We start from the raw sequence: 13,484 nt of genomic DNA, 5'->3' as shown, positions 1-13,484 counted from the left end.
GTGTTCTTCTCCAAACATTTTTTTTTTCCATTTTGCCTTCAGAACGCCTTCTTACACCACCCTCAAGCTCACCTTCTCCATCGCATGATCAGATTGCTTTTTACGCCAGAATTTCAACTGAGGAAAAAGCCCCAGGGGGACATCATATCCTTGTATTCGATAACGTGGTCACAAATATTGGACATGGATATAATGGGGTTGACGGTATCTGTACTGCCCCAAAAGGTGGAGTTTATGTTTTTATTTGGGTCATAAGATTATATGAAGCTCAGCATTCTACGCAGCTCCTGATCAACAATGTTGAGTATGGATCAACTCACTTACGTGCTATGAATAATGATGATGGATCTGTGAGCGGAAACGTTGTTGCGCATATCAACAAAGGAGACGTTGTGTTCGTCCGTATCTATCCTTATAACGGATACATTGGTAGCGGAGATATTTTCAGCAGTGAACACGGAAAGCCGTCATTTTCAGGGTGGCTTCTTCAATAGACCTTGCATGATTGGTCTTTGAGAACATTAATAATTTTCATAAATATAATTATAAAGCCTTCATTCTCAACTTTTGAATGCTTCAGATCACATTGGAGTTTTGCTGTGATACTGTGATGTATGTTAGCTCATCCGAGCTGAAGGTTCAGGTGAACTTTATCTGATAACAATAATAACTAGAGCAAAGCTCGTTGCAAAGCAACGAGTGGGTCTTCCTTCCTAGCGATAAGCAAAAGATTAAATGTTTCTGTCTAGATTGTCAACTTTGCTAACATTCTCTTTTTCGATTTGTCTCAAAAACCCTTACTTGAATTCTTTAATTTGGTACCCTTACTTGAATTCTTTAATTTGGTGTGAGCATGGTGTCTAAAGGGTACTCTCTCTAACAGCATTCTTGAAATCGTATCCACAACAGTTTAACTTCCAATATTATGACTTTTGATATCGGATATATCATGTTGTTGCAATTATGTTTGTGAAACGTGTAATACTACAGAAACATAAGTGTTTTGCTACATTACCATCTTAAAAATGGCTTTAAAATCATTTAATATACAATATAACTAGGTAAATAAAATAAACAAATTATATAATAATTCAAAAAATCCAAATGTATTTACAATAATGATGAACAATCTTCATTAGTTGCAATCAGTTAAGTAGAACAATACTTTTATAATAAACGCACAGAAATGTGTTGTGTATGTTTCAACTTGCAGCTTTCCACTAGCAACTGGTGGTACCTCAATAGGAGTGTAAAATTCTCTGAAAGGTATATTGTAAACATATTACATATGGCTGTGTTTTCTTTAGCAGCTTTGGCGGAATGCAGCAATCACTAAATCAAGTACAAAGCTAAAAGTCTTGGACATAAACATAAATAAGAATATCTACGCTAACTTATTCAAAAGTCAATTTCCACCAAATATTGTACAAGCTAAATATAATACATTTACAGCATTAAAGAAACAAATCTCTTTTAAGGTATTGCCTTGCATAAGAACAATTTGAATCCCCTACACTACGGATGCTCTGTGCCAAGTTTCACTTTGGTTCTGGAAAATGATATTGTGAAATTTTAGACAATAATGATAATGGATAAAATTATGTTTTTAAAAAATTTACTGGTTCCTTTAGCTCAGATGGGCTAATAAGTATGCAACAGGACAACTTTGCCAGTTGACATTGAAATGCGACTGGACATCTCTTCAATCTTGTTTTAGAAAACTACATGTACATGCCCTATGTACTGAATTCCTTGGAATCATACACATGTTTATGCCTTTAATTAGTTGTATGTGCCAAAATAACAATTGTTTTTCCATTATACTAAAAAAATACACATACATGTATTACAAGTTCCTGCTGAAGACAGAGGATCTATCTTAATCATTAGAATAAGTAAGTCTAAACTTTGAAAGGGAAGACCTTAATAAAGAGGTCAACATGCTACACAAACAAAATATAATTATATTTAAAAATAACATTTATTCCAATGTAATTACTGGTACATGCATTTCTGTTACAAAAACTATTTCACTTGAAAAACTGAGAGCAATTGATATGTTCATATTTGTGGATTTATGTTGTCAAATCAAAATTTATAATTGATACACAGTGTGTTTTAAAATTGTCTTCACAAACCAAAACTTGACTCATTTTCACTATGCTGTTTATTCCATGTCACATCCAAACAGATGATCTTCTGGCAAATCATGGTCATGCTTGGTATCAAAATTCAGTATTCAGATGAGTCACACCTATCCAAAAGAAATTGAAATTTTTTATTTTATAATTCTTTTACTAATAAAAAGTGCAATTCATGAGATTATAAATTAGATTATCAAATTGAGAGATAAGATATTGTCACATTTTCTGTGTATAATTTGTAAATTTTAATGTACTCTTTCATCAATTAAAAGAAGTTTACACCAATTAAGGCAGTCATTTATGCTATCCCCTAATAAGACAACATACAAGTGCAAAGTAATAATGCACTAGCGGGTTTAGGATAATGTGCTAGAGTATTTATGACAACATACTAGCACGAGGTGACAATGTGCTAGCATGTACGTCAGTGATAATATGCCAGCACACTGAATCCAACATGCAGTGAAGCTAACACTCAACAGATTGTTTAGAGTTGTGTTTGCATGATATTTTGTTTTGTGTAAACACAGCAGCGTGTTGTTTAAAGCTGCATTGGAGTGGCAGTCTGTTGAAATTAACATGCTAACACACTGCAACTTCACATCATTGGAACACCATAATTTTAAAACTGGCAAACCAATATCTTATGATTACTAACTAGGTAATTGCAACTGTAAATGCTGATTTCATGGTGACAATAATACCGGTAATTCACTGTATATCTGAGAACTGATCAATTATAATAAGGCGTGTCCAGATAGGGCCACTTGCTAAAGCTCAATAGCACTTTCATAAAAGCGTGCCATCTTACCGACACAAAAGACGCCATTAGGCTATCACACAGCTCGCCATCACAACACTGAAAAACACTTTCGCACTAACACAACTTCGCACCACACACTGTCACACTAACACACAACACACTGTCACACTAATACAATTTCACACAACAAAATATCAGGCTAACACGAGTTCACACAACACACTATCATGCTAACACAAATTCACAAACACGCTGTCTCGCTAACACAAAATCACACAACACGCTGTCTTGCTAACACAAGTTTTACACAACACGCAGTCTCGCTAATACGAGTTCATACAATACACTGTCTAGCTAACACAAGTACATGCAACACACTGTCACGCTTAGATGAATTCACACAACACACTGTCACGCTAACATGAGTTTACACAACACGCAGTCTCACTAACACGAGTTTACACAATACACTGTCACGCTAACACGAGTTTACACAATACACTGTCACGCTAACACAAAGTCACAAAACAGGCTGTCTCACTATTCACTAACACAAGTTCGCACCAAATGCTGTTGCGATAACACACTGTCATCCTAATACCATTTCACACAACACACTGTCATTCTAATACCATTTCACACAACACACTGTCAGGCTAACACAAGTTCACACAACACACTGTCACGCTAACACGAATTCACAAAACAGGCTTTCTCACTATTCACTAACACAAGTTCGCACCAAACGCTGTTGCGATAACACACTGTCATCCTAATACCATTTCACACAACACACTGTCATCCTAATACCATTTCACACAACACACTGTCAGGCTAACACGAGTTCACACAACACACTGTCACGCTAACACAAATTCAAAAAACATGCAATATCCCTAACACGAGTTCACATAACACGCAGTCTGGCTAACACGAGTTCACACAATATGCAATCTCGCTAACACGAGTTCACACAACACACTATCTCTCTAACACCAGTTCACACGACAAATTTTCAGGATAACAAGTTCACACAACACACTGTCACGCTAACACGAATTCACACAACATGCTGTCTCGTTAATAAGAGTTCACACAACACGCTGTCTCTCTAACATGAGTTTACACAACATGCAGTTTCGCTAACACGAGTTTACACAACACGCAGTCTCACTAACACGAGTTTACACAAAACGAAGTCTCGCTAATACGAGTTCAATCAACACTCTGTCTAGCTAACACGAGTTTACACAACACACTGTCACACTTACACTTTATACACAATTTCACACAACACGCTGTCCCGCTAACACGAGTTTACACAACACATCGTCAAGCTAACAAGAATTCACACAACCCACTGTCAGGCTAACACAATTAAGTTCACAAAACACACTGCCTTGCTAACACAAATTCATACAACACACTGTCTCGCTAACACAAGTTCACAAAACACACTCACATTGCTGAGTTTAACACTAACAGATCTTTATATTAGTAAAGAGCTTCAAATTTAAGACAAAAACATGTATGCAGTAATGTTCCTTAACATGCATCTGGCATATAAAATGAATGAGACCTTAAAAACCTCACAGTACATGTTTACTTAGCTAAGTAAAGATCTTAATCCATGCTATTCAACAATATATATCAACATCTCTAAGTATGTGAATGAGTGAAATTCTCCAATAAATATTATAAATCAAAGTATCAATAAGAAGCTGAACCTTACGTCGCAGGTTCCAATCCCATTGCTAAATGCTTTAGACAGGTTACTCCTATGAGACTGCATAAACCAAGATTCTGTGTCACGGTAGGTGTTAGCACAAAATGGATCTCATACTTCTTAAAGGCAATAAGTGCTGAGTACAAGTCTATATTTGCAGCTAATACCATCCCAAGTGGTGGCACCATGAAATGACTGAAAAATGTATGATTAAGGCAAATAAACAAACATTAAACCATTACAGCAGTCTTATCAAACAAAAAAAGCAAACTTTCTATTATTACAATTTTTTTAAACAAATTTCTTTTGCAATTTAACTGAGCAATATTTGTCCTTTTTTGTCAGTAAAGTATGATATTAAATAATTAAGACTTTTTGAGAACATCTATTTATAGCGAGTCCAGACAACAGCACAAATCCCTGCCATAATGCGAGCTCTTATGATAAGACCTTGGCAAAAGAAGATTAATTAAACATTTGAATAAACTCTCAGTGTGAACACTGAGCATGGATGCACCAAATGTCAAATGCGGCTTGACAAGCACAATCTAAATTAAAACTAAATAAGTATATGCCCTCACCCTTACAGTCACACTGTCGGAACGACTTTACTTTACCGGTCCCCAGAAAAACGTGCTAAAATGTGTTGCCTTCGGTGGCGACTTCACTATAAATGAGATCGCGTGAGCAATCGAAAAAATTAGAAATACGAGGTTTTTTTGCCTTTTGACCCCAAAATCGAATTCTACGGTTAAAAGTTTAGTTTAAAACTTCGTTTTTAAACGTAGTTTTTAACCTCGATCTCTGAAAGAAATTAATAAATATTGTTTATTCGTGGAAAAAATCATCAAAGAATAATTCTGAATGAAGGGCGTGCGGTGTATGCTTGGTGTCATTTCTTTCGGACTTAGCCATTCTTCCATGTAAACAAACGAACAAAATATCTTTAAAGTTGAATTACGTGATCTTAGAAAAATTACAGAAACAACTGAATTTCTTAACTTATGTAAAAGAAAGAGTCACTAACCCTAAGTCATCGATGGTATGCAAGGACTAAGACATTCAGACGAAATCTCCCGGGCAGATGCTAAACTAAACCTTATCAGTCAAGTAATGTGTGAGGACTAACCCTAATCTCATGGATGAGACTAACCCTATGTAATACTAGTGCAAGGACTAATCCTAATCTCTCAGGTGGGTGCAAGACTAACCCTAATAAGTCGAATAGTGTGCAAATTTAACCCATTTCAGTTGAGTGACGTATATGTTACGTCATAGTCCAATCAGCGCGAGGATCCTGCAGATCTGGGGACCGGTAAAGTAAAGTCTACCCACACTGTCAATATATAATTAGTTGAATATATTCTGTAACATTAAGTGCAGTTTGAATTATAGAGTATGATCACTATGATAGATAGTAGGACTGTTGAAATTACATCCTCAAATTTAAAAAAAATAAAATATAAAGCTGTGGGGATTTACAAGGTAAACAGAGAGCGTCTGAACTGTAAAACAGATAATATATCGGCGTGTCTGTGTATTTCTAATAACATCAATGTATGTCTCTGTCATGTAATCAGTAGTGTAAATTTTAAGTAATAAACATGATAAAAATATTCTAACCTTCATTCCAATGGTCCAAGCCAATCATACATTAAAATGTCGCCGTCAGCTCTTTCATCACACGATACAATTATCACTGGAAAATCCGAAGCAGAGTCAAGAGTGTTCATCCTTGTTAATGTGACAGTCACAATTTCTCGTAAACAATTCACACAAGATTTTTAGAATATATGAATAATTGCATAATTCTGCTTAGAATAATGTTCCAGAGAAGTGACAAAGTACTTCGTAGCTGCAGATTAAATGAGTGTACATGTCTACAAACGAATTCTTTGTGAGAAAATGTTCAACTTCACAAATCATTACTCTTCCACCTTTCTGTGGAAAGACCGATTGATTTCCTTCTGTTTCTTTTTTTCCTTTTTCTTATTATTTTTTATTATTTTTCCGCCGTGTGATTTTGAGTTTCAATATTTATCGTAAAGATTTTCAATTCATAAGAATGTACTCCGTAAAAGATTTTTGGAGTTGACCCTGCGTAAATGAACTTGGACACCTTTTTGGAGTTATTACCCCTTTCGCAAAAAGGCTTGTTATCGCTACTCCTCCGAAACCATGTACCGTAGAAGAAATGAAACCTTCACTAATGTCTTCGACTAATTTAGTAGACACTTAATTGATTCATTGCGAAAGTATTCATTGACACCTTCAATAAGTTATTGCCCCTGGAAGTTTTAGAATTTTACAAATAATTAAAAATTTTCAAAACGAGAAGACGTAGAGACATGGGACCAAATGCATAAGATTCATTGACCTTTGGTCTTGAAATTTATGGAAAGGTCAAAGGTCAAGGTCATTCCAAAACTGAGAAATTTAGCTCTTTTTGTATCTCTTTTGTCTTTTAACATATACTTAATGTCTATGCATCATTAATATGTACTTTTAAAACAGTTTCGAAGATTTTATTCTTGTCCCCTAACATGAACCCATTTAAAAGTTATTCCCCCTTGTGCAAAAACCTTGTAACTTTAACTTTAGACCGTAGAGACACCAAACCTTCACTAATGTCTTAAGGGTCTTTAGACCTAACTTCACTGTATAGGTGCAAAAGAATCTGATGACCCCTTGTATGAGTTATTGCCCTTTAACTTCTTTATACTTACTATTAAACCTTGTATCTTGAAAACTATAAATGGTAGAAGCATGGGGCCAACTGCATTGAGACTCATGACCTTTGACCTTGAATATTTTGTCAGAGGCGAAAGTCATTCAAAGTAGAAGTAAGCTCTTTATATATCCTTTGTCTTTTAACATATGCAATCAGTCTTTGCATCATTAATGTGTACACTTAAAACTATTTCAAAGATTTCAATCTTGTTCCCCAAGATGGACTCTATCAAAAGTTATTGCCCCTTATGCGAAAAACATTGTTATCACTACTACTTCAAAACTGTAGACCGTGAGGCATGAAACCTTCACTTATGTCTTAAGGGTCTTTAGGCACACCTTCATTGTATAAGTACTAAAGGATCTAATGACCCCTTATATGAGTTATTGCCCTTTAACTTCTTTATACTCTCACCATTAAACCTTATATCTTGAAAACTATTAATGGTAGAAGCATGGGGTTAATTGCACTAGTGTCCCCTTGACCTTTGACCTTGAAAATTTTTTCAAGGTCAAAGGTCAAGGTCATTTCAAAAAAAAATTCTTTTTTACATTTTTTTTTTTTTCAAACCATTTCCCTTAAAATTAAATTTAGAGTGTAAAATATAAAACTATAAGAAATTTAAAAAGGTGGAAAGACCTCTTATTGTTCTATGAACAATAAGTCTCCTAGTTCTATTTTCAGTTTGTAAACCATGGCAAACATGTGTCAGACGTCGACTCGAAGGGGCACACTAAAAACGGGATATACTAGAGACCTGATATTTACCTGACGTTTTAATTTTTAATTAAATGGTAATATTGAGTATTTTAAATTACTTATGTACAGACTTTATGACTTCGAGGCATATGCTATACAAAAATTCAATTGTTTGGAACATTTACAGACAAATTTGAATCAGGTCAAATCAGTGCTTAGTACTTCGCGTCTTTAGTACCTTCCTATTTCCCACAATGCCGCGCGTTGTTTACAAACAAGCGCGAAAAAATCCTCTAAACTAGGTACTAATTATTGTTGTGTACATCATCACATTTTAAAATTATTTGAATAAAAAGAAAACAAAGAAACACCGAATCAAAACTATATCTTTTAGATGCATCAACTAAAAATGTGCACATGTATGCAGTAAAGGCTTGGCTGGCTATAGTAGACAACTTGTTCCTGAAAGGTTTCTCACATACATGTACTTGTTTTATAAATTATTAATTATAGGGGCCAGCCCCTTTTCGTTAATCAAATATGAAAGCTCTCGTAATTACCCACAACTTTTGTGATATATTTCTTACCAAATTATTCTCGGTTTAAAAGTTATTACACAAAAAGTAGCAAAAATTCAAAGAAAAAAAATTACTAAAATTTGCCGTTTTATAGCTTCCAAACTTTAAGAAATCAGCTATATGATTTTATCGTTGTGCACATCTACAATGTATTGGCTACAAGTTCTCCAACTTTCGTGTAAATATCTTATGTCATTTTTGAGATTTTCAGTGGAAACGAGACATCAAAAATTTTCAATTAAAGGGCAATAACTCACAAATAAAGGCATGCATAAAAAAACTTAAAACAGGTTTAAATAGGTTTAACTACAAGCTATCTATCCTGAAAGTTTCATAACGATCAGTCCAAAGGTCTTTGAGAAATCGCCTGTCAAAAGTCGAGCGGGGAAAAAAAAAGAATAAATAGAAACAATAGAATAACAGTAGGGTCTTCCGAAGGAAGCGGAAGACCCTAATAATACTTTATTTAAAGAGGGTAACCCGATAGTGCAGTGCACTAGTCTTCCTCGGGGCCCTCTAAACACATTCACAATAATACAATTATAAAAACAGTGTACAATATTATAATAAATAATACAACATGACGTGAAAATACAATTACATATACAGATCGATTCAAGAACATGAAATTATATAACTTTTAGTTTCGACATGTTATAATGATTTTTTCTATATTTTTACGAAAGGTTTGTACAGTTGGTGAGAAACGGATATGCAAAGGTAATTTGTTCCATAAATGAACACCGGAATAATGAAAAGAATTTTTAAATTGATTTGTTCGATATTTCGGTAGATGAAGGTCATAGTTTGTTTCAGATCAACATTGTCTGGTGTCGTAGTAGTTGTCATCGGCATTGTTATAAAAAAAAGGCAAACGTTTATTTTTCGTGTTTATTTTCAATTCCTCTGAAAAAACATTTTCCTGTCGACATAATAGTCCTCACTTCGTCCGGGGACTCGGATGTGGTCATCTCAATCGTTTTATTTTCAGGGTTACCATAAATAACTCCTACGGCGCATTAAGCAGGAAACAGTGGCTCCTTACATTTCGTTCTAAACTCGGTATGAATCTCGCCATTATGAGTGATTTTATAAAAATCTTACCATTTCCTTACTCTGCAACAAACAAGGCATCCTCATCTGTACTGCACGTCATGTCTCTATCTTATTATTGAAATGCTTTGATTCTACCTCCTGTTTTTGTTACAACTATTTATATAACTGGTTGAAATGGTAATGTTCGCACAGTTACTCTCAAGAATTCCGTATTAATATGTGCAGTTTAGAGACTTATTCTTGGAATTTTTACGTCTGGTTTTTCAGGAATTTAAAAGATACTCGATGATCTCGAGAACGAATAACAGTTCAAGATTATGTACTGCTTCAATGTCGAGAAGAATTTTTTTCCTTTCTTTTCTATTTTTCTCTGTTTCATTAATTTTTTTTCTTGAATTTCGCAGAGAAATGCCGATCAGAATGTTTTCTCCATTTAAACGGGACAACATGTTACCTTCCCACTGTTTGTCTACATCCCACAAATATTTGCATTAATTTTTTTTTACCTGGCACCTGTCGAGAAATGTTTCTTTATAGGAGCTCCCTGTATGGGTAATCTTACTGTTAATTTTGAAAATGTTTTCTTGTTCCCTTTCTGGCAACTGTACATTATTATTTTCTAAAGACTACAGACTTTGCAGCGCGTGTACTTAAGTATTTTGTTTGTTTTACGCCCCTTCGAGAATTTTTCATTTCCCGGTAGAGGTCTACAATTTTCGTTTTCAAATAACTTTTAGTTTATATTTGCGGCCATTTAAAACTCTTTTGCTCTTTCATGGGCAACGTAATTGTCTCTACATATTTCACCTACTTTATAATTCTATTACACGATAAGATAAGGTGTCCTCACATCTTAGTTCAACCGCGGAAAAATGGCACCGTTAAAGTTTATGCATGTACACGAAGTTGTTCTTTGTTTTCTTTTGTTTGCTTTCTCTTGTTGTTCCGCTTCACATGCCAATGAAGATTCAAACGTGCAGTTTCAAATTACCATAATGCAAAAAACTTTGACCATTCTTCAAGAAACGGTTGAACGTCAAAACATCCGCATCAGTAAACTTGAGAATGACAATAGAAGACAGGAGGACAATATCAGAAAACTGTTGATGGTGATTCAGAACTGTGGTATTGAGGAAAACAATGACGTAAAATCGGTGAACGAGTCGACACCTACATCGATAACTGAAAACCATCAAAATCCGCAAATAAGAGGACCAGAAAGAAATTCCATGATCAGTAAATATTCATTACTTTTGTTTTATGGAATCTAGATCTGTGTTACACGTACTTATTATTTAAGAATCGACCTGCATGGATTTTTAAAAAAAAACCAGTTGCCATGTTTTGATCAACTCAATCCACACTTTTTGATGCATCTAGACGGGTATACTTTATGAAGGGGAAGAGTTGTAAACTCTGTTACATGTAGAATAGATGAAACGTTTAAGAATCGCTTTGGAAAGCGAATTATCTATCTTTTCTATTTCAGTAGAAATGAATATTGATAATACATGTAATAATAATAATAGACCTAGAAAGATTGCATAAAAATTTATTTGGTTTCAACTGACAAAACAAAGAGAATGCAAGTATAGTCTTTGTTGATAAAAATTTTAATTTTATTTCATATTAGGTAATCCAACCTAAACTCAAAGTCCCCTTTCAAAAAAAATTCATCGTTACCTTACAGATGTAGATACATTTAACATCCCAATTAATGGGAATGACTTTGATTCACCGTATCTACACTGGATTCAAAAACTTTGTAAATATCTGTACAAGCAAAGACTTTTCCAGTATATGTTCAGGCATTTTTTGAAATAAGAAAATTGTACTACATGAAAATCAAATGTTCAAGCTAATGCTGTTCTTCAAACATCTTTTTTTTATTTTGCTTTTAGAACGCCTTCTTACACAAGCCTCAAGTTCACCTCCCTCATCGCAGGATCATGTTGCTTTTTACGCCAGGATGTCCATTACGGAAAAAGTTCCCAGTGGACACCATATCCTTGTCTTCGATAACGTGGTCACAAATTTTGGGAATGGATACAATGGGGTTGACGGTATCTTTACTGCCCCAAAAGATGGCGTTTACGTTTTTATTTGGGTTATAAGATTACATGAAGCTCAACATTCTACGCAGCTCATGATCAACAATGTTGAGTATGGATCAACTCACCTACGCGCTATGAATAATGATGATGGATCTGTGAGCGGAAACGTTGTTGCGCATGTCAACAAAGGGGATGTTGTGTTCGTCCGTGTGTATCCTTATAATGGATACACTGGTAGCGGCGATATCCTCAGCAATATACATGGAAAACCGTCGTTTTCCGGGTGGTTTCTCCAATAGACTCTGACTGATTTTTAAACATATCATAAAAATACAATTATTAAGCCTTCGTTCTCAAGTTTTGATCGAGTTAAGGTCACATTTAAAACTTGTTAAAATACTATGATATATTTTAGCTCATCCGAGCTGAAGATCTAAGTGCTCTTTTTTTGTCCGTTCAATGTCGTTGGCATCAGCATTCTTGTTTTTGCCAATTTTTTTATTTTTTTCCAAAATCAATGGTCAAAACATCAACCATACTTTGCTACAAGTATTCTTGTATGACGGAAATTGAAGTTTATTCAAATGAAAATCAATGCCCCAAGGGGAGATTGTTAAGAATTAATGTAAACCGGGTTGGGTCGTTAAAAACTATGTGGTTGTGAAACACTTATGCTACATTATAGCAACTTATAGCGAGGGTTGAAGTTTTCAAATGCCAGTCAATCTACAAGGTAAAGGTCAAAAGGTAAAAATAAATGGTATCCAAAGGAGGGTCTTATCACATAAAACTGTGAAATATAAAATCCATAGTACTTAATGTTAAAAAGTTATGGCTAAGGTTAAAGGTTTTTCAAACTTCAAGGTTAATAGTTGAAAAAATCATTCCCTTTGAAAGGTCTCGTCACAATGAATACACATGTTAAATATGAAAGCCCTCGCAACAATGATGTAAAAGTTTGGAATTTTTTTTATAAAAGTGGGTCAAACTCAAAGGTCAAGAGGTCAAATTTGGCGGTATCAAACGAAAGGTCTTGTCACAAGGAATATACATCTTAGATATCAAAGCCATAGTCTCACCCACTAAAAAGTTATTGGCAAGGTTAAAGTTTTTGCAAACAGACAGACGAACGGACGGGGGAAAACTATTTACTTTCGAATCCTCTGTTGGGGGGGGGGGGGGGGGGGGGGGGGGGGGGGGGGGGGGGTCGGTCACGGTAGCCTAGTGGTAGAGAGTTTCCTTCGAGATCGGGAGGCCCGGGTTCAATTCTCGTTCGCGTCAAACCTCAGACGTTAACATAGGTAGTGACTGTTCCTTCGCCAAGCGCAAGCGCTCGGTATTAGAAGTGAAAGTCACAGGTCCTGAGTGCCGAATATAGGTCTAAATTTGAAGCCCTTCACCAGCACACAGTTACGTCTCTGTATGAGTGAAGAATTATCGAATGGGGCGTTAAACAATATACAATCAATCAATCAATCGGTCACAGGGCATAAAAATTAAAAACCGCTGGGCCAGAAAAGATGAATCTATGCAAAGCTACTGCCTGGGTATATTTTTGCGCATATAAACAAAGGTTAGCAAGAGTTGAACGTGATTAGTGACAATGCATTCCTTGTGACATTACCTTTTTGAATATGAAATTGTTTTATTTGACCTCATGACTGAATAAATATGTCTGACCTTGATCTTTGAGTCTGAACTAATTTTAAATAAAACTTTAACCATAGTTATAA

The 13,484-nt window shown here is 35.1% G+C and overlaps 2 protein-coding genes across 2 annotated transcripts; both read left to right on the top strand.

Annotated features, from left to right (window-relative positions):
• Nucleotides 1-42: 42 nt before the first annotated feature.
• Nucleotides 43-494, top strand: LOC134279712 (complement C1q-like protein 4; the record flags this gene model as incomplete). The annotated part of the gene is made up of 1 exon (XM_062762136.1): nucleotides 43-494. A coding segment is annotated over one exon (452 nt), but the record flags the coding sequence as incomplete, so codon positions are not given.
• A 10,072-nt stretch (nucleotides 495-10,566) lies between these two features.
• LOC134279711 (complement C1q-like protein 2) lies at nucleotides 10,567-12,051 on the top strand. The gene is made up of 2 exons (XM_062762135.1): nucleotides 10,567-10,933; nucleotides 11,599-12,051. The coding sequence occupies exons 1-2, from the start codon at nucleotides 10,570-10,572 to the stop codon at nucleotides 12,048-12,050; spliced, it is 816 nt and encodes a 271-aa protein (XP_062618119.1). The 5' UTR covers nucleotides 10,567-10,569; the 3' UTR covers nucleotide 12,051.
• The last annotated feature ends 1,433 nt before the right edge of the window (nucleotides 12,052-13,484 follow it).

The sequence above is a fragment of the Saccostrea cucullata genome, unplaced genomic scaffold, assembly GCF_032062105.1.
Source record: "Saccostrea cucullata isolate Sc308-1 unplaced genomic scaffold, CSIRO_AGI_Scuc_v1 ctg6240, whole genome shotgun sequence".
Taxonomy (NCBI): Eukaryota; Metazoa; Mollusca; class Bivalvia; order Ostreida; family Ostreidae; genus Saccostrea; species Saccostrea cuccullata.
This window is presented reverse-complemented; position numbering and strand designations above follow the sequence as displayed.

What these genes read in the sequence shown, in the direction of transcription:
- LOC134279711 (XM_062762135.1), top strand. Translation starts at nt 10,570, where the DNA reads ATGGCACCGTTAAAGTTTATGCATGTACACGAAGTTGTTCTTTGTTTT. An exon ending in AGAAAGAAATTCCATGATCA is followed by an intron (nt 10,934 to 11,598) that starts GTAAATATTCAT and finishes TTTTGCTTTTAG; the next exon opens with AACGCCTTCTTACACAAGCC.